General features: G+C 34.8%; 1 protein-coding gene across 7 annotated transcripts in view; it reads left to right on the top strand.

Annotated features, from left to right (window-relative positions):
- The window catches only part of GDAP2 (ganglioside induced differentiation associated protein 2), a 108086-nt gene that overhangs the window by 70763 nt on the left and 11450 nt on the right, over window positions 1-25873 (top strand). For 5 of the 7 annotated variants that reach the window (XM_073234487.1, XM_037021198.2, XM_037021204.2 and 2 more), the window contains exons 11-14: window positions 3174-3313; window positions 5076-5130; window positions 14991-15134; window positions 18133-24067. In XM_073234487.1, coding sequence (XP_073090588.1) covers window positions 3174-3313; window positions 5076-5130; window positions 14991-15134; window positions 18133-18180 — 387 coding nt within the window. In that variant the 3' untranslated portion in view covers window positions 18181-24067. Of the gene's footprint in view, window positions 1-3173; window positions 3314-5075; window positions 5131-14990; window positions 15135-18132; window positions 24068-25873 lie in introns of those variants that run through there. The other 2 variants (XR_005062095.2, XM_037021217.2) reach the window with 2 other exon arrangements.

Below are 25873 nucleotides of genomic sequence, written 5' to 3'. Positions count from 1 at the left end.
GCCTAACATGGTTTTCTTTGAGGGCTAATTTTCTTAGCATCTTTAATGTTGATCTGAATGAGGAAAATGGGAACGGGTTTAGTCAGTAGATGGCAAAGGGCTGGGCAGCATTTTTAGAGCTCTAAAAATCTCAAATTTAATGAAACCCAGATTGGTTAGAGAAATATTCCATTACAAGAAGGATGACATTTAAGACAAACTTTAAACACAAAGCAGAGATACAATATGGATAAGGCCAGTTATCCAAGCTCTACTACAAAAATGGATATAGAGGGCAAGAACCTCACACCAGTAAGGATCACCACCATCCAAAAGACAAACAACAACAAATGTTGGTGAGGATGTGGACAAAGGGGAATCCTCCTACACTGCTGGTGAGAATGTAAACTAGTTCAACCATTGTGGAAAGCAGTAGAGAGGTTCCTCAAAAAACTCAAAAAGTACCATTTGTCCCAGGAATTCCACTTCTAGGAATTTACCCTAAGAATTCAGGAGCCCAGTTTGAAAAAGACATATGCACCCCTATGTTTATCACAGCACTATTTACAATAGCCAAGAAAAGGAAGCAACCTAAGTGTCCATCAGTAGATGAATGGATAAAGAAGATGTGGTACATACACACAATGGAATATTATTCAGCCATAAGAAGAAAACAAATCCTACCATTTGTAACAACATGGATGGAGCTAGAGGGTATTATGCTCAGTGAAATAAGCCAGATGGAGAAAGACAAGTACCAAATGATTTCACTCATCTGTGGAGTATAAGAACAAAGAAAAAAACTGAAGGAACAAAACAGCAGCAGACTCACAGAACCCATGAATGGACTAACAGTTAACATATGGAAAGGGGCTGGGGAGGATGAGTGGGAAGAGAGGGATGGGGAGGAAGAAAGGGGGCATTATGATTAGCATGTATAATGTGTCTGTGGGGCATGGGGAGGGCTGTACAACACAGAGAAGAGAAGTAGTGATTCTGCAGCATCTTACTACGCTGATGAACAGTGACTGTAATGGGGTATGTCCGGGGGGACTTGGTGATGGGGGGAGTCTAATAAACATAATGTTCCTCATGTAATTGTAGATTAATGATACCAAAATAAATAAAATAAATAAATAAAAAGTGAGTGAAAGTAAGATACCTTTTTCACCTTCAAAATAAGCCACAACTTTTAAATACTAGTCATTGTCATCAAAGATGAAACTGTAAAAATGATCAGACCTATTAACCTAGTAATTCCATTCCTGAGAACTTGTACTAAGGAAATAATCCAAAGTATGGAAGTAGCTGTATACCCTGAAACTGCCCAACCCGAATACTCAGGCAAGGGACAGTTGAATCCACAGGATAATATGTAGATCCTCCTAGAACATCATTTTTTTTAGAAACTGACTGCAGAGGAGAATCACTTTAATAATTCTTAATCATAGTACAATATTATGTACTTTAAAAGTGTAAAAATTACAATTTTAAGATAAAACACAATTGTTCAAAAATAGGTAACTGCTTCTAGCTAAGCCCTTATACTCCTGGTCACTGGTGTTTGTGTAACAAAATTGCAATAGCACTGGACCTGGTATGTTACTCACAAAATTATATTAAAATTTCTAATAGGTAATTATGGCACATCCATAAATTGACTATTCTGTGACCTTAAAAATTATGCTTATAGAGGAAAGTACTATAGAGAAATGTTTATAAGAGAAATAATGATATGTTAATTTGTATATACACTGATCTTAAGTTTTTTTTTAGGGAGGTTGGGACAAGTCAGTTTAAGAGTAAAGGTAAAAACTGGAGGTAAATATGTCAAAGTGGATCTCATGGTTTTGGAGAGAATTTGTTTTCTACATTTTTCTGTCTTGCGGCCTTTTTTATAATAAAAAAAAGTTTAGGTTAAAGACAGGTATTTTGAAGCTGAAAATGGGTATCTTAATTGCCCTGAGGAGGGGGTAGAGTAGATAGAAAGAGCACCAGAAGCAATCTGGTAAGAGCAGAAATAATGATATAAATACACATAGACATACACACACATGCACAGATGAGAAAAAACTCATCTGATGCAAATTATATCATGAATACATTTCTATCTGTCGTCATTTGTTTTGTGTTATTAATCAGTATCACATTAATTCTCATCATTGATGATGTGATTGGTACCAATAACAATCCTGCATTTAGTTTTGGTATGTACTTGCATGGTGATCTGATATGCATCATTTCATATAAGATGATGAGATATATTGTAAGGTCCAAACCAGGTAATAACTGGAAAGATACTGTGTTTTCTTAGTGCCCTCCTCTGCTCTGGTAGCAGTTGGATCCTAATCCGTGTTCATCCAATCATGTTAATGCCAAGGACTGCCCCTGAAATAGCCTGTTTGATAGTAATCTTTCAGCTGTTACCTCTTAGCTTCGTCACTGTTTATAGCTGCACACTGAGTCATACTGGCCTTATCCATATTGTATCTCTGCTTTGTGTTTAATGTCTGTCTTAAATGTCATCCTTCTTGTAATGGAATATTTCTCTAACCAATCTGGGTTTCATTAAATTTGAGATTTTTAGAGCTCTAAAAATGCTGCCCAGCCCTTTGCCATCTACTAACTAAACCCGTTCCCATTTTCCTCGTTCAGATCAACATTAAAGATGCTAAGAAAATTAGCCCTCAAAGAAAACCATGTTAGGCATCACATATAATGTCCTTTTATAATAATTCATTGTTACTTGGAGCCTTGAATCTTTATCTTAGTAGAGACTACAAAAACTGTGACTGATTTTAAACAGAGACTTCAGGATGATTAAAAGTCTAGAAATAAATTGGACTGTAATGATTTTGGTATCATTATTGTAGAGAGGGAAAACCTGGTAGTTGACAGAACTTTTCTGAGTATTTGAAGAGTTATGTGAGAGAAAGACTGATTGTTCTCCTCAGTCACTTAGAATAAGACAAAAAGGGATCATATTATAGCATTTATGAGAATTATTAAACGCTGGCATTATTCACTTTCCTGAAGCTCTTTTTAAAGAGAATTGATACTTGTAGTCTGAGATGTCCATATGCAATGATTGGGGCATAGACTAGGTTAATCTTTTGGATTTTTCCTTTCTTAGTCTCTGTGAAATAGATGACTGTACAAAATGATATTTACCTTTACTCCTCTTTTTCTTCTAGGCTCTCTTGTATTTTATCCATGTAATGGATCATATTGCTGTGAAGGAATATGTATTAGTATATTTTCACACACTTACCAGCGAATACAATCACCTGGACTCTGACTTCCTGAAGAAACTCTACGATGTTGTTGATGTCAAGTTAGTTATTTTTGCAAATTATGAAGGGGGGAAGTAGCTCCTTTCTTTCCTATATTAAGTAATACCAAACATTACTGTGAAGTCTGTGAAAGGGTATTTCAGGTAGCAAAGATTTTTATCATACATAGATTAGATAATTTCATGTTAGGAGGTCCTCCTTAATTTCAACTTATTTTTGCATTTAAATGAATTTATATGTAAATTTTCCTGCTTTTAAATACCTTGAAAAAGGTTTGGGATCATTACCAATCTTTTTATATAAAATAAGAAAAATACTACCTTCTATTTGTAAGGTGTGTTACATTTATTAAAGTACACTTAATAAATGTTATTTCATTTGTCCAGTGACCCGTGAGTTTGTGAATTCATAATCTGATCCCAGATATTCTAATACCATGTAAAAAAAATGGCACAAAATAAATTTGCTAAATACAAATTCACTTTGTCCTACCTGTAGATAGATAAATATAAATATTATCTACGTTTGAAAGATGGGAAAATCTGGACATTCTGAAAGGTGAAGTCTATTGCCCAAGGTCTCACAACAGTAAATGCAGAATCTGGACTTGAACCGTGGCAACTTAATTGGAGCCAGAAAATTACTTTCATTCAACCGTATTTCCCTTGAAGTGATAATGGAAATTTTAACCAGAATGTATATGTATGACACCCCACTACAGCAAAGATAAAATGTTCTGCTTTAATCTTTTTTCTTATTAATAGATCTTCTAAATCAAAATAGCACTCCACCCTCCTGGTGGCTGTTTTGATATTGGTAGCATTATAATGTCTTTATGGATTGCAATGAAAAACCCACATTACAGTTAGTATACAAAGAAGGCAAATTACCATAAATTTCCAACTATCCTATTCCTCCTATTAAATCTCATCTTAATCAGGGATATTAAAGTCTTCATTGCCTAATAGATCCCATTTTCTCTTGCTTCCTGATATTATATTATATAAATGTAAGGAAGCTTCTTCTTTCCACTATAATTCTGCCTCTATCACTAGCCAGCTCTTTAACTTTGAACAGGGCTTTACTTTGAATTGAAAAGCTTGAATTATTTCTCAGAAATCTTCTCAAGTAACTTTGTGTGACCCAAAGGTGATTGATAGGCTTTTGAAATAGTTTCAGGTACACCTGGAGAGGCTCGGTAGTGTAGTGGGTGATAGTGTGATTCTGGAGCCATTCAGAAAATGCCTAGGTTCAGTTTCTGGCTTTACCACTTGATGGCTGGGTGACTTTGGGAAGATTAAAATAAAGACAGTGGTGGCACTTAGCTCATAGAATTGTTATGAGAATTATCTGTAAAACTTTGTACAATTCCTAGGGCATAGTAAACTCTATTGTTTTAATATGACCATTGAAACTTTCAGTTAATAATTTTCACTAATTTTAAATGGCTTTACTGTTGTTTAATTAATAATCTGATTCCAGAGATTGTAGCACCATATGGAAAAGCAGCACACAGTAAATTTTTTGTTAAATATGAGTTTACTTGGTCTTACCTTGTATGTGGCTCTGTTGTAGCCAAGAGAAACACAGTTTCTCCTATAAAACAGATAGTTTAAATGATGAAATGTTCTCTGAATTGTTTTTGACATTTCACCTAAAATTCAATATGTAAACTAGAGCTATTTTAAAAAATGTTTTTCCTCTGTGAATATATTTAAATACTCAAGCAAAGACTTAAGTATCCCTAATAGTGAGTGGTTTTAGACATGACTTATATTTACCCTTTTTTAAATTTTGAATCAGGTACAAGAGGAATTTGAAGGCTGTTTATTTTGTTCATCCAACATTTCGTTCAAAGGTACAGTATTTTTCTTTTTAGCTAAATCTTGAATTCCAGGTGCACTGCATGCCTTCCTATTAAGACACATTTCAACGTCTTAATTCTTACATCAGCACTATGGTGGCTAGTTTCTTTGTTTACCCTTCCTTTTTAAGTGATTCAAGTTGTAGTCCTAATGTTTTTGTCCCAGTATCTTCGAAGGAACCCTTAGGAGCTGTTAACCCCTCAGTCCTTACTTGTTTGTGCTCTTCATTCCTCTGGGCTTTGCTCTTGCTGTTGATACTGAAGACACTTTCCCTCCTGTACTGATGGCCAACTTCTCTTTGTCCCTCAGATCTCAGCTCAGCAAGTACTCTCTATAGAAAACCTTCCTGACCAATCCTGTAATTAGTAGGTACTCCTGCATTTTACCCCCTTAAGATTTTTGAGTCTATCATTGTTATGTTTTCAGTTTTGTTTAATTTTCTACCTTACATGTTAACCTGCGAGATGCATGAGAGCTAGAATATAGATAGCTTGCCCACATTTATTTCCCTAATATCTAGTCCTACATCTCAACTTCATTAAGATATCTAGTCTTTTGGACCTTTTACTTTTTCTGAAAATGCCATCTTTTTTTGCCATTGTTTGCTTTCCTGCCCCATCTAAAATGTATGTTCCATCACTTCAGCCACTCTTGTCATTGCCTAAAATAACCTGTGACCTCTTACCTTTTCATCACACCTATCCATTAAAATCTGATATTGAAATATTCCAACACTGTTTTCTTCACTCCCATGTCTGGGTTGCTGAGCACTAATGAAGAAATCACAGAGCTATGTGAATTTGGGCTCCTTGGCAGACTTACTGGGCTTTCACTACTAAAAGTCCTTTGATATTTCACTTTGCAGTGTCCCAGTGGGGCCCTCTGCTCTCCTCAAGCCCTGTCCTACCAGCAGCAACTCACTCCAACTGATGACCTTGCCTTGTTCTCAGCCAAGAACAGAGAAAACATCAGTAAGGAGCTTCCTGTCTTCTACCTCCCACCCCACACTTAACTGCCACCTGTTCCTATCATTGCCTTCTTTTTCTCTGTCACAGAAATGTATTCCTTCTAAATGCAACTCAGTCCCTCTACCTGTGCTCTGGACCCCATAGTAATAATAATTGGTAATATTTTCTAAGCACTTACTATATGCCAGTTCTTCTCATACACTCTTATCTAAGCCTTATATTACATCTATGAAGTAGATAGGAGCAGTAGTCCCACTTTATGAGCAAGGAAATTGATGCTTAGAAATTAAGTAACTTTTCCAAGGTAAGTAATGAATAAGTAGCAAAGGCTGGATTTTGAATGTAGACAATTTAATTCCAGAGCCTACACTTGGACTCCTAAGTACGCAATATATTTTCATTTCTTCAAGAACCTCGCTTCAGAAATTATCTTCTTTCCATCTCCCATTTCTCTGGATCAAACTCAACTTTTAAGCTTGCTAAAGCCTATTCTTTTCTCTCCTCCCCTTTGCAACCAAAAATGTTTAGTGTAATATATGTCCTATGCTTACCATCTCCATTTTTCATTACATCTTAAATTACTCCAATTGGTTTAAGTCCCATTATAGCAACTAAAGCTGCTCACCACAATCACCTCTGATCACCAAGATAATCTCTGTCTTACTATGTCCACTAGACATTCTTCTGTGTTTATCTTCCCTGGTTTCCAACAGCCTTACACACAGTTGATCAGTTCTTCCTTTGCATTGGCTACCTTGGAACTTACCTTGCCTAGTTTTTCTCCTGCTTCTAGCTGCTTTCTCTCAGTATTCTTTGTGGTCCCCTCTTTCTCTGCTCATCCTTTCAGTGTTAGTGTTCCCAAGTCCCCTGTCCTCTTCTTTCATTCTGTACTTTTCTCATTCCAGTGTCTTCAACCCTCCAAAATAAATGCAATCCCCAAGTACCATCTCTGGGGAGATGGTAAAAGGCGTAATGTTTAAAAGCATGGGTTTGAGATTCAGGTAATATAGGTTCTCATCTAGCTCTGCCAGTTACCAACTTACCGTCTCAGGTAAGTTATATAACTCCTCTGTGCTTTAACATCATCTTCTATAAAAATAGGAATTATAATAGTACCACCTTTAGGGTTTGGGAAATGATGAAATTAGTTAATACATGTAAAAAATGCTTAAAATATTACCTGACATATAATAAACAATCAGTAAATGTGAATTGTCGTCATAACATCATCATCATTCCTGCGCTTAGACCTACATGTTGAACTGCCTCTAGTTCATCCCACCATCATCTTTTACCTAAAAGTATACAGCAGCCTCCTAGTCAATATTCATGTTGTCCTGCCTCCAGTTGAGCACTGTTTCAAGTGCCTTCAGGCCTTCCTAGTGAAATTTTCTTATAATGAATGTAAATAATAGAAGCCTAAAATATTTATCATAGGGTCCTTTGCAGAAGTTTGCCAACCTGTGGTCTAGGCCAAAAAAAGAGAGAAGAAGAAAAAGCATCTGAATTTTTCACTGGGGCTTAAATAAAAGATGGCTCATTTGGGCATAAAAAAACAGGATTTAGTGTTTTATTAGATGAGTGCAGGTGAGAGAAAGGACTGTGTCATCTGTGACTAGGGATCATGGATTGGGATATAAATTAGAATATGGATGTCAGTCACCATCAAGTAAACAGAGCTGTAACTCTTTAAATGTGTTAATGAAGAAAACCACAGAGAGACTTCATGCAAAGAAGATAACTAAGACATTATCCTGGGATCAGGGAAGGAGAGCAAGAACCTAAAAATAATCTAAAAGTAATCTAAAATCTAGAAATAATCTAAAAATCAGTAGAACCAAGATTGACGAATGCCAGCGAATGGAAAAAGCATCCGTGACAGCAGAAATTGTCATTATTTTAAAGCACTCTGGAGAAATTAAGTAAGATAACTTGCGAAAAGTCCTCATTATATTTTATAATTAAGAGATGAGTGAAAACCTCAGTAAGAAAATGTTTCCACTTTGGGATTGGGATTTCTCATTGTTTACAAAATTGTTGAGTTTCTCATTCAAATACCAACTTGAAAATTTCCATCAAGTATTTATGTAATTCTTTTAAAAATTGCAAGTTTCCTTTTGGTTCCTCAGTATTACAACAGCACAGTAAGTGCTAATTAAGTACTTATGGGAGCAATGCTTGGCCAGACTGAAAAAAAAAATGTATAATGTATGACCAATAAGTTAAATGCAGGGTTTTCCACACCCTGTTACGATTACATAGTCTTATCAGATATGTATTGTTAACTTTTTACTATTTTGTTATGCTCAGTAGGTGGCTGTTTTTTTTTTTTCTTTCTTTAGAAGTCAAGGAAAGTAGTACTTGACTATTTCCCAAAATCCCATCATCATTTATATTTTGTTCATCCAGTAGCAACTGAAATTTTTTCTTTAATGGAGACAACCAGGATTACCTTAGTAATTAGTACATCTTTGTAAGAATGTCTACTCTCCCCACTTCTCTTCAGTATTGTACTGAAAGTTCTAGCCAATGCAACATGGCAAGAAAAAGAAACAGAAAACCCTCTGGTATCATAAAAGCTGCTGGTACTAATGAGTAAGTTTTATCAGTATTTCAGGATTTAGAATCAATGTCTCAAAATTGATTGTATATATTAACAACAAACAATTGAAATCTAAAAAGTAATATAATTTATACTAGCACCAAAAAATATTAAGTACTTAGGGATACATATAACATAGGTAGAAGACTTGTACAGTGTACAAGTTATGTATACTGTAAAACATTGATGAGAGAAATTAAGTGAGATGTAAATAAATGACATACACTGTATTAATATATTTGAATACTTAATATTGTTAAATTGACAATTCTTGTTAAATCTATGGATTCAGTTTGATCTCCACCAAAATTTCAGCAAGGTTTTTGAAGAAATTGACCAGTCAAAATGCAAAGAATTAAAATATTAAGAACAACTTTGGAAAAGAAGAACAAAGTGGAGGACCAACACTACCTGCTCTCAAAGCTTATTCTAAAGCTACAGTACTCAAGACAGTGACATACTGGCATAAAGACAGACATTTACATCAGCAGAACAGAATAGAGAATCCAGAAAAAGATCCAGATAACCAGTTCTTGACAAAAGTGCAAAATCAAATCAGTGGGAAAATGATAGTTCCTTCAACAAATGGTACTGGAACCATTGAATATCTATATGCAAAAAAAAAACAAACTTTGATCCATATCTTGCATTGCATACAAAAATTCCAAAAATGGATCAAAGTCTTAAATGTAAAACATAGAACTATTAAAGTTCTAGAAGAAATGTAAGAGACAAAGCTCTGTGACCTTGAGTAGACCAAAGATTTGTTAGGCACAACGCCAAAGGCACAATCCACAAAAAAATTGGACTTCATCAAATCAAAAACTTCTGCCCTTTTAAAATTGTTAAGGGAATGGAAAAACAAGCCACAGCCTGAGAGAAAGTCTTTGTAAGTGTAGTATTTCACTAATAAAGGACTTGTCTTTAGAATATATGAAGAAATCTTAAAAATCAATAACAAGGAAACAGCTCAATTTAGAAATGGGCAGATTTGTACAAACATTTTAATTACCAAAGAAATTATGCAGATGGCAAATAAGCTCATGAAAAGATGTTTAACGTGATTAGTCATTAGGAAACTACAATTTAACCAAAATGAGAAATCATTACACTCCTATTAGAATGACTAAAATTGAAAATCCTATCATACCAAATGTTAGAATGTGGAAGAACTGGAACTCAGTGCTAATCAAAATATGAAATATTACAGAAAACTTCAGAACAGAATTTTGCTGTTTATTTAAAGAGCTAAACATACACCTACTATGTGATCCAACTATCCACTCTTAAGTACTTACCCAAGACATGAAAACATATCCATACAGAGACCTGTACACAAATACTTACAGTAGCTTTATTTTATAAAACCAAAAGCTAGAAACAACACATATGTCCATCATTGGGAGAACTAATAACCAAACTGTGGTATATCTATATAACAGAATAATACTCAGCAATAAAAAAGAATAGACTGTTGATATATGCAACAACACCAATGAATCTCAAAATAATTATGCTGAGTAAAAGAAGCCAGACAAGTGTATGTACTGTATGATTACATGCATATAAAACTCTAGGGAATACAAACTCATGAATAACGTAGAGCGGTTACCTGTGGAAAGAGAGGGACAGGCAGAATTAGAAGTGTTAGGACTCTTAAGAACCTTTGAGAGTGATGGGTATGTTCATTTTCTTGATTGTGATGATGGTTTCATGGGTATATACATATGTCAAAACTTAAATTGTATACTTTAAGTGTGCAGTTTATTATATATCAATTGTATTTTAATAAAACTTTTTTAAGGAACTATTAATGAAATACCACTACACTACCACCAGAATGTCTAAAATTTTAAAAACTGACAATGTCAAGTATTGCCAATGATTTGGAGCAATTGTGTTATAAATGGGAATGGGAAATTCTGCAATCACTCTGAAAAAAGTTCTGGCAATTTCTTACGAAGTAAATATATATCTAGTCTGCAGCCCCGCAATTCCACTGCCAGGTATTTCCCCAAGTGAAATGAAAATATATGCAAATAAAAAGATTTCCACAAGAATGTTCATAGTGGCTTTAGTCATAGCCGCCAAAGACTGGAAATAGTCCAGGTGTCCATCTGTAGGATTATGAATAAGCAAACTGGTATATTTTTGTAGTGGAATATTTCTTGGCAATAAACAGAACATACTACTGATATACACAACGGCATGAAGGAATCTTTAAAACACTTTGCTGAGTCAAAGAAACCTTACAGAAACAAGTCATACAGTGTGATTCCATTTATATGATATTCTAGATACCTAGATATATCTAGAGCAGGCAAAACTAATCCGTGGTAAAAAAAAGAAAAAGAATGTTTACCTCTGGGGAGAGGGGCATGACCAAAGAGGAGCATGAGGGAATTCTCTGGGGTTATGAAAGTGTTTAGAGTTTTGCTTATGCAAGTGCATGCATTTGTCTAAACAGCAGAGTACACTTAAACCCTGTGCATTTCATTGAATGAATTTCATAGCAAAGAACTGAGTAAATATTGAACTCTAGTTGCTAAAGATAAGAATACCATATTTGGGGATAGCTTACTGATATCTGTAGTGTACTTTGAAATACAGCAAAAAAGTAAGATGGATTGATAGATGATTAAAGGGATTGGTGAAACAGAAGGAAAATGGTAATGACTGAGTGTTGGCTATACTGGTGATCACTGTAAAATTCTTTTAACTTTAGTGAATGAACATTTTCATAATGTTCTTAATTTTTTTTTACTCCTGCCACAACCAAACTTATCAAAAGAGTATTCCTTTGTACCAAGTTTATGCAAATATGTATGTACTATTTGCTAAGCTCTGACTTTAACCCTTCCTTCCACACACTAGAGAGTCAATAAATAGCTTTTCTTCCTGTGACATAGATGGATAGATTTTTCCAGAAACAGCAGTGTCAGAGGCACTGGCTAGACAGAGCACAGATAGGAGTCTGTGCTAATGGCCGGCTGGGCAGAGCTGGAGACCAGATGTATGAAGTAAGAGGCATTATGTTACTTCTCCATAACTTAGGATGGGGAAAAGGAGGGACCACTGAGGGAATAAAACCCACGTGTAATGACATCCACTATTATATTAAGTCAAAAACTATAAATGGTATGTTTGCAATTATAATGAGATGAAATCAAGGGATAATAAAACAATTGAATCACACTGTTCTGATTTCCATGCTCGTATCTTTTCCAGGCCACTCCACCCAAAGTGATAATAAATTAACTGCTTATATAAATCACTATTCTTCTTCTTCTTTGAAGTGTAATAGAATGCAAACTAATAGTATTTACACCCATGTTGATTCTGGCTCTAGTAGATTACTTGAGTGCACATGTGTGTGAACAGTCTTTTCCTAGTTTATACTCTTCTGTGATCCTGTGTTCTTGGCTTTGCTTTTGTGAGTAATTGGGAGAAAGGATTTCTAGCATTCACAAAATATCACAGCAGCCCTTTCTCAAATTTTAAATTTTCTTCAGCTTTTCAAAATAGTAAATACTGAGTAATGGAACTTTACCTAAATAAATGTGTACTTATGACTTACAAATAATTGAAATTAAAAGCTAAGCTATATAAAACTGAAATAAAAGTGCCCTTGGGTTGCCCTGAACAGAAAATTTTTAACAAGTTTCCACTTCTGGGTACTTTGTGTAATTTTCTCTTGCTAATAATACCAAGAGAAATGTGTTTCTCTTTTAAAGGTTGCATGTCTAAGCTCACTGCCTACTCCTCCCCAACCTAGGCTTCTCTTTGAATTTACTACCACTATCCCACCATGTCAGTATGGTACCACATATTCAAGATTTCATTCACAAAATTGCATAATTAAGAATGACCTTAAAAATCATATAAGTCTAACTTGCTCATTTTATAGATGAAGAGACCCACACTGAAGTTCAATTTATTTTTATTGTAGAATGAAGGAATATTAGACCATCCCTAAATAGTATTAAAGTAGTAAGTCCATTTAAAACTAATTGGAGTAAGGCCATTAAAGTAATACTCCCCCATTTGTTAATTCTTTCAACACATTGAATTCCTTTTTGTGTTGGTCATTAATTAGACCCAATGAATATCGTATTGAATAATAGGCTATCCCCTTTACAGTCTATTTAGAGATTCAGATAATACAATACAGAATGCTAATTATGTAGTAATATTAGTAAACAGTGTTGTTGGAAAACTTAGAAGGAAGCTTCTTTTCCAGATTTGGGTGGAGGGTAGTCAAAGAAAGCATCCCCACTGAAGTGAACTCTAATCTGAACTCTGAAAAACAATTAGCCAGGTAAGGAATTGAGGAAAAGAGTATCTGGACTAAAAGAAGAATGTGTAAAAAAGTCCTGAGGTAAGAGACAGTGACACAAAAATGCTCTGCATACTCTGTTAGCTCTATAATTTTATACCTTTTTCCAGGTAGCACAACTCTTTGCATATAATAAGTGTTCAAGTGTTTCTTTAGGCATTCGTTGTGTTTAGTACATTTTGCCTGAAGTAGTTATTTCTATGCTTATAGTCTACCTCTTACAAGGATTGGCCCCTTTTGAGAAATGGCCATATCACTATTCTTATATATCACAACCATGTACAATGCTTAGCACATAGTAGATGACCAACAGATGTTTAACTCCCTGCACAAATGTATCTCCTAACACATCTTTGAGGTTCTCTGTTCTGACTCTACAATCTTACATTCTTAAGTTCTTTTAGAATCACTAAAATCTGTAGTCTCCATAGCTCTTACTAGTTTATCAGCTGCCTCTGTGGCTGGTTGTAGAGCTCCTTAACCTGGAACATTTACTAATCCAATTTGCAGAAGTTTGTATCAGATATATACTAGCATGTGCCTTTTAAAAACTGATGTAATAAGCTGATTTTTGGTATGTAATTAAATGACTGTTAATTTGACCTAACTTGCTTGGTTCTGGCAAGGCTAGATGCCTTCCGTCTCCCTCACCACCACCTTCCTCCAAATAAACTTTGAAGATGGGAGTGGAGAAGGTATAAAAGGGTAATATTAATATTTGAGACCTTATAGCCAGCCATTGGTGGTATAGCCAAGTACTAGGGAAATTATAGAAATGAATAAGTAATTGAATACTAGGAATAGGAATAAGTGCTATAAATGAGGTTTAAGCATAAGGCCATGTGAATTCAGTAGAGGGAATAATCAATCTCTAAGGGAGAAATGGTGGAAATGAATCTGACGAGTCAAAGTTTAAATAGAATTCTGGTAGAGGTAGGTTAGTTCAGTGTTGTCTCTCTTATTCTGTGTCTTTTCTCATAAGTGTGAAGAAAGTTACATCATATTAGGGGCCTGGAATACATGAAAGGTCTGGAACACCCACTGAAGAACGTGATAGCATTTTAGAGAAATTAACAAAATGATTTGCATAAGTGGTATGGCTTTATACATTTGCAGTGTCCTGTGCCAGTGCACTGAGAATTCATATGTACATGTTACTTTCTTCTATAAATAAAATGGAAATAGCAACAATATTATACCTACCTCACAGAACTGTTGTGCAAGCTGTTGATAAGCATGACTAATTACGATTGCCAGTATAGAGAGATAAACAATAATTTGTAAATTCTAGCTGTTGCCTAGTTTATGTCAGTATTGTTTGTTATCAAGAACTCTTTTTGGAACTAACAACTTTCACAAACTAACTTTTATAAGGGATTTTATGTTATAAAGTGAAATAAGCAAAGATGGCTCCACATCCCAGAAGATTTCACTTTGGTTGACTGAGAAAGAGACTGCGTGCCAAGTGTCAACTGAAAAATAAATTTCTCAGATAGTTGGCAGAAATTTTTTCAATCTCTTGAAAAGTGAAAAGAGTTTGTGAGATTTGGAGATGTTGACCATCTTCAGAGTACCAATAAATCAATGATTCTATCAAATAGGGCAGTGATTTTGACCACAGCTCAGAGTATGAAGCGTGTGTTGCAACACAGCACACTTGGGACCCACAGATAAGTAACCAACAAGCTTGTCCCTCCTAATTTCTGCCTGGTTGTGTTTCTTTCTCTGTTGTTTTTAATAATGTTTGTTCGTAATCCACTAAATCGATTCCATTATTCAGTGATGAACTACAACCTGCACTTCGAAAAACACTGCTTATCACAAGATTTTTCTGACATCAGTTTCAATTTTTAAATTGAGTTTTTCTCTGGTATAAATTTCAAAACCCTGTTTTGTATCTTTAACTCTGGCCACTGGCTTAAATTATTTTTCTCTTCTATTAATCAGGTATCAACATGGTTTTTTACCACCTTTTCTGTCTCAGAACTGAAGGACAAAATCCACCATGTGGATAGCCTCCACCAGCTATTTTCCGCCATATCACCAGAACAGATTGACTTTCCTCCTTTTGTCCTTGAATATGATGCCAGGGTAAGAAGTACCAGGAGTTCTCCCTCACCTGGTGTATGTAGTATGCTGTTATATAGCGCGTTGCTTGTAAGCACAACATCCTTTCATTAGAATATGATATTAATGCAAGTAGTGCATTTTAGTAAACTTGATAGTGTCATTTAGCATTCTTTTCCTGCAATAACATAAGCAGAACTCTTTGTCCTCAGACAGGGCTTTTTCCCTAGTAAACGTTTCAATGAGGGGTCTTTCTCCTGTAGGTTTGAAGGTAATCCTTGCCTGTATTGTCAGTTTTCTACCACCTTTGAGACATACCTCAGATTTTCTTGAAGATTGAATGTCTTTCATTCTCTGTAAAATAGAGACAGAAGAATCCAAAAGTATCCGATATTCAGCATTAATTGTAAACCAGGTAGCCTCTCTTAGTAGTATTTACTGAAAGTTTAATTTTGATATAAGTTTGTATAATTTTTTAAGAACATCAACCAATGATTTAGTATTATTATAGATGCAATTATGAACACTAATGAAGAGGTACCCTTGAATTTCATCCAAGCTCTGTTCCACTGTGTTTATTCACACTTACATAGTAGCTGGAAAACAAAAAACAAAAGTAAGTAACATGCTTGGCCAAAAGATCATCAATCTCCTTAAATAATTGCTGCTCATCTACCTATCTTTATGCATGAACCAGGGAATATATTTGAAGGTTATATTAAGTTTGAATTGAATTATTCTCCCCTAATTATACAACATGAATACAGTAAAATAAATATTCTGTGACACATTTTCTGTCTAACATTTCTCTAACTTCAGCCATGATTTCTGTTCCTCTTTATGTAAAAAGCAAAGTATTTGTGTTCTAATGGCTAATAAAATTTCATGTTTGGCTTTTGGAACAACTGGATCATAGATAACAAAGATTGTTGAATTAAGGGAGGGGCAAAAAGACCATCAGTGTATTTATTGCAGATTGCTGGAGGAGAAAATGGCCTTACTGTTATTCTTTTGAACTCTACATCACTCTCCTTAATATTAAAAAAAAAAATGGATAGCAGGAAATATGAAAGTCACTAAAAGACATTTTGATACCAAAAATTTGGAATGAAAATTCAAAGCTAGTATCTGGATTTATAATTTATCTTCTGGGATGGAAATACACAAGTTGGATTGTATTAGTTAGAAAATCCGAAGGACTGGTTTTTAAGCCAACGAGACTTTTTTTAAGGCCGTAAGCAGGCTTTCATTAAGTATGAACACCGCACTCGAGCTTGGTTTTGTTTTTTTGTTTTGTGTGTTTGGTTTAGTTTTTTGTTATATTTTGTATATCAAATACAGGCCTATTAATGTGATTAATCAGAATTTGGCACAATAACCTATAATCTAATACTTGCTTCATTGGATCATCTCTCCATACCTATACTAGAACTTTCTAAGATAGAGATGTAAGGCCATCTATACATAAAGATCAGAGAGGGAGGAAACCAAAGGTATTAGGAGGCGATGTGAAAAGGGCAGGCAGAGGGCAGATGACCAGACCCTGGAGCTTCATGTTAGGCTGCAGTATTGTGGCTTTGTGCTGGGTGGCAAGTGTTTGGCAAGGGGGAACTGCCATTATATTCCTGTTCAGAAAAATGGCTAAAGCTCATGTAATTGCATATTAATGATACCAAAAAAAGAAACAGTGTAGACAATGACTAGAGAAGGATAAGACTATAAGCAAGGAATCAGGTATAAAGATGTTGATAGGAAATTCTAACAAAAAAAAAGTATCTAATTTCTTTCAAGTATCCTGAAAGATAGTCAGTCCTAGGACTGGTTTCTACCTAACATTTTTTTTAGCCTTTTTTGTACCTGTTCAGGTTTATCATAAGAAATAATAAAGGAAGTTTGCCTAGATATCCTCTTGTTTCCCTGGTTATGGAACCAGGGTTAATTCCTGCTCCGAAGCATCTGCCCTGAAGAAAGCAGAGTTTTTGATTCACTTAATCACTGAAATAACATTTAACTGCCTATTATGTTCAAGACCAGATAGATAGACCAGATAGATAACAATAATGTAAATGTAGCATAAAGCAATGCCATTTTCATCCTATCTGTTAGTCTCCATTTCTGTTATCTCACATGATAAGTAATTTCTGTTTATAGTTTACTGAAAAACAAGTTATTTGTCAAGGAAATACTTTCCTTAAAAATGAGAAATAAATCTTAAGTCTTATAAATCTAATCTAGAGTCCATCTACCATAAAGGTGACTATCTTGATTTTTATTAAAATGAAGTTAGCCAAAATGAGGTCAGAAAATTTCTTCTTAGCACTGATTTGTTGCTTCTGGCATTTAATTCTTCATCTTGATCTTGAACTAAACCCCCTGAGAATTGTAATTGTTACAAGCCTTGCCACTCAGGCATGTCATGGAGAGGACTCACTTCTGCCAAAACAGTTATGGTTATTAAATTTTGCTGTGATAATTTGTTTTGTTTCTTAACTCTACATTAAGATCCAACACATAGTATGACAACACAGTTTAACAAAAGAATCTGGTTATTGGATCTGAATAGACATGGATTTAAATTGAAGCTCTCTTGGGTACTAGCTAGGGGACCTCAGGTGAGTCAGGCAATCTGTGTGATCCTCAGTTTCCACCTCTGTTAAATGGGGATGTTACCTACTTCATGGCATTGTGTGAGAATAAAAAGGAATAATGAAAAAAAGTACTGATAAGTAATCTGGCATATAGAATATTCAGTAAGTAGTAATATTAATAAAAAATATTAGCGTCATGATTAGATCTACCTACTTTATACCAGCTCTGACTGACTCTAGTGGAACTAGTCTAATGACTGAGGACCTGCTCAGAACCAGGCATGGGCTGGACATTTTACATGCACTGTGTTGTTGACTATAAATCCTTTTGTTTCACATTCCCAGTTAAATTGGTCTTTTATACTGCACTATCAAGTAGTCTGTTATTTAGTGGTCTGTTATTTAATATTCTTGTCTTTTTTTTCTTTCCACAGGAAAATGGGCCTTACTATACATCTTATCCCCCATCACCAGATTTGTGACCTGCCATCTATCAGTGCTACTGGTTTCCAAGTACACCACTTTCTCCACTAATTGCTACCTATTGAAGTGATACTCATTTTTGCTGTTCAGATCCAGAGAGCCTTTTGTCTCCACCTCTCTGGTATTTTTTTATTGACTATATTTTCTGGCACATAAGCTGCTGAAAATGGTAGGCCATTCTGAACTGCACATTTATTTTAAATTTGTATATTTGTATCTAATGAAAATGTTTGTTTTTACAGGGTTGTTAATAGAAACTGTATTCTCCATTAGACAAGCCACCAATATTGTCCACGTCATCTCTTTAACCTTGCACGCTTCCTTCATGTATTTAAGCATTTCTCAAAAAATATAGAACCAATATGTGCTCACCGGATGCATTGTTTGCTTCAGATCCTGGCATTACATTTTATACAGATAATTTGGTTATGATAAAAGAGAATTGTCTGGGATCAAGGATGTGGAAATGTATCTGATCAAAATCACTAGCAAAATATGGGACTTAGAATTTTACTGTACCAATTAAGACTAAGATTTAAGGACTAAAGTTCCTTGGATTATGTGATTTGTTAAGATTGCCACTGTTCTGGTCTCAACAGGAGAAAAGAAGACTGTATCTTCAGCCTTTTCCTTTAATTATGAGTGATTTGGTCTCCTGAGTCAAAAGCACTGCATTTGTTGCTACTCTTAAATGAAGGGCCTCTCCTGAGACTCCATCTATGGGCCATCAGAAGGTGCTGTCTTCCTAGAGTCATGAGTGAATTTTCTTGGCTCCTAGGGCTACTCTCTCTCCAAGGACATTCCCGAGCAGTGTCTCTTGAGTTGCCAACAATCTGAAGGGAGTGTGTTGTAGTGAACAAAATTCCAGGCCACTTTTGCCACTTAGGCTCTGATTGTGCCTTAGCTTGCTTATGAATAAAAATTAGTTATGCTACCTACCTCACAGAGGTATCATGAGGATAGCATTTAGAAAGGGCTTTGATGTCTTTGGATGAAAAATGCTAGGGGAGTTTGTGTGGTGTCTTTAATTCATTTTTAAGTGATAATAAATATACTTGAGGGAATGCTACCAGGCACTCTTCTTGTTCTTGGCACCTTTTGAGTGATTTTTCTTTTCTTGGGACAAGAACTGTCAGTGCAGAATCCCAACCCTGAGGATTGCCTTCCTGCTTTGTCCAGAATTTCTTCTGGCCTACTCCTCCCTCAGTACTGCACTTTAGTAAGAGGCATCTGTTCGCCATTTAAAACATTTCTTCTTGAATTAAGTTCAAACCATTATAACTTCCATCTGGGTATCTTCATATTCCTTTTGATTCCTGTATCCACCCACCTTCTCTCTCACCCCATCATGTAATCTGTACAGTGACAGTTTGGAGAAGAAAAAGTAGAACCCTTCTGTTCTGATGTGCTCAAGACTAGTGCTTCCAAGGGTCCCATTCTACTATGTCCAAATTAATTCTTCAGTGGAGGTAAAAGAAACACTTCTCATTTATGAGAGAGAAATTCCCCTATAGTTGCGTCTACCCCATTCTGAATTTTCCCATATTAACAGGAAGGGGCTTTAAATTTCTTAGATAGGCACTCTTGCTTTTTGCATGTAATGGGCACATTTACTTTGTGTCAGAAATCAAAACCACTTGTTCCTATATGTGTTTGTTTGTTGAGAATTTCCTGTTATGTTCCCGAGGTCATCAGGTCCTGACAGCTAGTCAGATGTCTGCTGTTAAGTTTTCTCTCAAACAGTACTCCTTTAACCCCTTGAACCTTGAGCTTTAAAAATCTGAAAAATTAGCTTCGTCTTCAATCAGTTATTAGATCATATGTGAAGTATCTTTTCACTAGGAGCAATTATAAAAATAGGCCAACATTTTCTTTTTTAAAAATGGATTTAGCTACCTCTAATTGGCATCTAGCCTGAATCATTTCCTCTATAGGTAACAAGGAAGCAAGCTTTGCCATTTGAAAGAAGGCAAATTTATATGTACAATTTCTTATAGTCAGTAATTTTAAAAGGATGTCCCTTCACTATGTTCATATCGGTATGTCAATGTTTAGTTAATGCAAGCAGATTCTATATGTAGCAAGATTCTAGATCAGTTGATTTCCTACAGTATGAAGGTAATATGGGACTATATTCATATTAACTTCATTTCACAATTCAAGAGTGACTAAAGATAAGGGCTGCTCTTCCTAATGGAACTAAATTTGATATCTGACCAAGTTCATGCTTATATAGTTTTTCATGTCTAAAGTGTTATGTAATGAAGTTTTTCCAGTGTACTAAATCCTAGGAGGGGGACATAGTGACTTTCATGTTGAAGTGATTAAGTAGCATTGATTGTATGTCTGCCTTTGTCAGAAAGTTGATTCTCCTGGATAACACATGCCATTTTCAAGGACACATGAGAGGATAAAAGGGTAGCTGGATGGAGATGACCAGCAGCAGATGATACTAATCCAAAGCACTACCAAGTCTTCAATTTAATTCAACTTTGGTCTTGCCAAATGCTACTTACATCGAAGAAGAAACAACTTACAAACATTAAGTTAATTTCATTAATTAATCCATGCAAGGCATAATACAGTTTTAAAACAAGTACATTTCTTCTTTCAGCATGTATTTGAATTTTTCTTAACTCATCTATATCCAAGTTTCTTGACAGCAAAAATCACCTCTTGAAAAAAGCTATCTTTATTTGACTCTAAAAGGCTTAGACTCTTAAAGTCTGTATTTTAAAGATTTTTCTTTTCTTTAATATATATCTTATTTCATTGGTAGTACTCTCTTTTTTCAAAAGAATCCACCTACAGTAGTTTGAGACTAAACAGCAGGGATTTTTAAGGTATTTTTGTTAGGAAAAATGGATGTAGATTTTTGATCAAATATCTGAAGTCTAAAAAGATTAAAGTATCTCCCATTTCTAGAAAGGGATGAATAATAACCACTCTAGTTGGAAAACATGGCTGGCCTATTTCTACCTGCTTTCTGTTTGCTTAGGAATTGTTTAATGAATTCAAACTGTAGGTAATAGTTTAATTTTTGCTTTGTAAAAGTTCAGAGGAAAATGATAAAAAAGTAGTTTCAGTGTAAGCTAAAAATCACTTTTTATGTTCTCCTTGATACATTGCCTGTGTATGTATGTATGTAGACTTTAAATTGTTTAATATATGAACAGAAATTACTCGATTTTGAAATACTGGGACAGAGAAGAATTGTATTGTTCTATGAACAGTGAATTGATTGTATTAAGGACCAAAAAGACTACAGGACAACATATAAACTTCTAATTTGGAATTACCCCAGTGAGTTTCAGTTGTGATTCTAAGTTCTGGACATCATAATCAACATTCCCTATAGTGTTTTACATTTACTGTCAGTAATATACCTCATAGTTGATGAACGAGTCTTGGTTTGTAATTGCCTGAGACCGTGAAGGGTAGAGGAGGGTTCTACCTGGTCATATCATAAACCCAGACATTATAAGAATTACCTAACAGGCCTAACCATTTTTACATTACATACATACATATGCACATACATGTATATATGTGTATACAGACAGCAGTCTGCTTTGCTTTACATTCTTTGAATGTGGTTTCTGTGGCCCTTATGCAGAGAACATAGAGCAATAAGTAAGAGTTCAAGTTTTGATTCTACCAAAATGGCCCTTAAACAGATGGTGTCAAGGTCATTTTTAGATATTAGTGGCTCTCTTGGATATTAGTTGTTAACTTTGTTTTCCATGCTTCCAAGAAGAGTATTTTTGAATCTTTATAAGTATAGCATGCCTTAAATGTATAGGGCCACTGAGTTCAAGAAGAAAAGCATAGGTATTCTCTAGGTAAATTATACTAACAAAATCACAACTGCTGAATGTGATTTAGTATTTTTCTTGAATAGTTAAAACTAAAACGTGTTGTATGAACAATCATATGTTTTTTGTAATGTGTTTTGTTAGTGTAAGCACACAGTTGTAAACTGAGCCAGGACTTTGTCAGACCAAATCTTCAGGGCTAACATATTTAAATAAGAGCTTAACGTGTGTACATGATTTTAACTGCTGTTGGGCAAAGGAGACCTAAAAATGTTCTGATTGACACGATCTTAAAATTCGTTTATGCAAAATTCAGAAAGATTTTATTGATATTTTGCATTTAAAATATTTTTTGGTCCTTTTATGTTAGAAGTTAGATCTCTTTTAAAGAGGGTCCCACTCCATGCAAACACAGCTTATGAAGTACCAGTAGTAAAACGGGAATTTTTATATTGGATCTCAAAATAGGACAGTCTTTTTCGGACATTTACACCTCGCATTTCTGTATCACCAAAGTTAACCTAAATAGTAGTACAAAGTTCAGTGAGTTTCACTGTCAACCTTCTCTATGGAGACCTAGACTACAGCTCCTCAAATTCTAATGTATATATTTTAAATCAGCTGGAAATATGTTGAAATACAGATTCTGACAAAGTAGGTCTACCATGGAGCCTGGGAGTCTCAGATTCTAACAAGCTCCTTTGTGGTATCAATTCTCCTCTTCCTAAGACCACACTTAGAATAAAAGAGTGTAGACTGTATTTGGCTTCCATATTTTCCCTGTTTCCAGAAAGGAGACAGAACTACTATTGTAATTCCTTATGTGAGCCAGGCCCTCACACATCCATTATCTTATTTAATCTTCCCCATAAATCCTGTGAGGTAAGGTGGTGATAGAGGTTGAAATCTACAAACACAAGCAATGAAGTATATAGAGCAGTGTTTCTCAAATTTGAATAATGCACAGTCCCTTTTAATAAGGAAAAATTCTCTTTGCTCCTCAGTTTTTTATTTATTTGTTATTTATGTAATTACATATTAACATAAAGCTACATGTAAAAGGCTTATGCTTATAGCTCTGGCACACCTATGAAACCAAAAGACTTTAAAGATCAGACACAGGCAAAAGTACAAAATATAAAGTAACACTAATTAAATATGATGGATGATTGTTTTGCCAAAGTGAAACTGTCACTTGTAGTGTGATTATGGTATGAAGTGCTATCGTGCAGGTTCTTTAGAGTTCAGTGTGCACCTCCTGCCGTGTGCAATATGGTGACTCAATTCTCCCACTACTGTCTTGTGACTCTTCAGACTATTACTTTCATTTGTTTAGCACATCGTGGTGTTATTTGGTCTTCCTCTAGCTTGAATGCATCACTTCCCTGTTAAGTCAGTGTCTGTTCTCCATAAACCTTCCTCAACTAAAGCAGAACCCAGCTTTAATGTACAAGTAAATACAATTGCAACCTGGGCACTGAAATGTTCTGGCAGTATTTGGGTTTTAAGGCAATTGTCCAAATAATTCAAAACATAAATATTATTATTTCATATTTTTCACCAACATGAAAAATGTCTAATTCTCATAGTAAACTCATGGATTCCCCCCCACCAAATACCTTCTCCCTTCCTCCACTCCCACTCTATCTCCCCCACCCCATCCCCACAAGAATGTTTAATGGCAGTTGGTGGTCTTGCTTTGTTCTCCAGCACACCTGGGCTCAGAACTTGAGCGTGCTTCTCAATCTTTTCTGAACTTCAGTCTTTTCATGTATTAAACAGGAATGATATTCAATGACTAATTAAGAGAAATAAATGCAGTAATGTTTATAAAGGATGCATAGTAAGTGCTGATAAATGATAGCTGCCATTGCTTTGATTAGAAATAGTCAATAATATTTGAGGACTTCTGTGTGCCCTCAACTTTGTAAGCCTTTTATATATGTTATCTTATATTTTGAGTGGTAGAATCAGGATTCATATCCAAGTCTGGCTCCAAAGCTTGTGCTCTTATAAAAATAATATAGAGCATCTACATTAAGTTGCTTCTTTTAAAAGTTATTTAATCTTACCGTATTTTCTCAAAAGTATTTATTATAAAATGAATCATGTTTCTGTGGAGGGGAAATGGCTAAGATTCCTTTTAATAAGAGTGTGATGTGCTCATAATCAAATTGTCACAAAATAAATACAAATTTCTTTTAAAATGTTCCATGGTAGGTTATAGTCCAGTAAAAGGTTATTAGGACCATAGGCTCAATTTATGCATTATTATTCTCTTGCACCTTTAAGATCTGTAATTAGTGATAACATACCATTTTCTGAGAAACAGTATGCAAACATCTTAATTTTCACCCATGAACATATTTTTTTTTAATTATTCCAGTTTTCTTTTAAAATAGTCTCAAGTGAGTCTTCTCTCCTAGTTTTCTAAAATTTGAAGTTCTGAAAAATGAACAAGCATACCTGTAAGCTGGGTTTTTATTGTTTGGCTGTTTTCTCTAATTGGGTCATGGGAGAAAATACCAGGAGAGAATGTAAAAGGAACTCAGTTATTATTAACGAAAATAGTATGTATCAAATTCAAATCTTGCCCTACTTGCTAAAACATTTACACAAATTGTTAAGGTAATAGAGACACAAGGAATGTGAGGATGTCTTTGAATTTGGTTGAACTCTGTTTTAAAAGTATTTCCCTATATGCTATCCTATATAGAAGTATGATAAAAATCTATGTTGTGGAAATTACTGATTCTTTTTTCAGTCCATCCTCTTCTCCCCAACTGCAAGGTCTTTAAGTTCACTAAGTATATTCCTCTCTATCCATGTGGGTTGTAATATACTGATTTTATAAACATTGTAGGTGGGTTATGTTATCTATGAATTTTATTTCTAATAGTAAAGTAAATGTTAGAAATTAATATGAAATGGGACATTGGTTCCAAATATTTGAGGACCACTGAACTTCTCATTTATAGGTCAAGAAATGGAGGCACAGGAAGGTTAAGGCAGGTTGGCCTCATAGACAAAACTATGTAGATTTTAGGTAGTCTTAGGATGGATGACCTTGCCATCTAATGCTAGAGCTCTTCCATTCAACCATTTTGGCACAGCTGCTTGACTTTAACATTCCCTCTTATGTCCTCTGCAAAAAGGCTTTTAAAATGTATTATTATCATTTATTTTTTTAAGTTGCGTTTTCTCAGACAAGGTACAGGGGAGGTCTAGAGTTCAGGAATTAGCAATGGAGGTTATCGGTCATCATTCAGGGACTGAAAATATTTTGGGTGAAAGGTAAATGTTAATTTAAAGTTACAGATTTGAGATTTTATTTTTTTACCCAACTAGCCATTCACTTCCATTCACTTTCCAGCTCTTAAATAAAAATTTCTGCTTCCAGCAAAATTGAACAAAAAGCAGCTTTTAAACCCACCTCTTTGTGTTTTTGTTATTGTTTGATTTTTTTGTTGAATTGTAGTTTACATATAATATTACATATTATATATGTAATATATGTATTAGTTTCAGGTGCAACATAATCATTCAGCAAGTTACATACATTATGAAATGCTCACCATGATAAGTGTAGTTACCATCTGTTACATACAAAGTTATTACAATATTGACTATGTTCCCTATGCTGTACTTTTCATCCCCATGACCTCTTTATTTTATGACTTCTCTATTCCCTTCATCTGTTTTGCCCATTCTCCTAACCCACCCAGTTTGTTCTCTACATTTATGAGCATTTTTCTGGTTGGTTGGTTGGTTGGTTGGTTGGTTGGTTGGTTGGTTGGTTGGTTGTCTTGTTTAAAAAAAAGAAGGGTAAAACCATATCTTTGGAAATCAAATAACACTGAAAAAAATGCTGATCTGA

The sequence above is a fragment of the Manis javanica genome, chromosome 4 (genome assembly GCF_040802235.1).
Source record: "Manis javanica isolate MJ-LG chromosome 4, MJ_LKY, whole genome shotgun sequence".
Lineage (NCBI taxonomy): Eukaryota > Metazoa > Chordata > Mammalia > Pholidota > Manidae > Manis > Manis javanica.
Note: the sequence above shows the minus strand (reverse complement) of the source record. Positions and strands in the feature narration are given on the sequence as shown.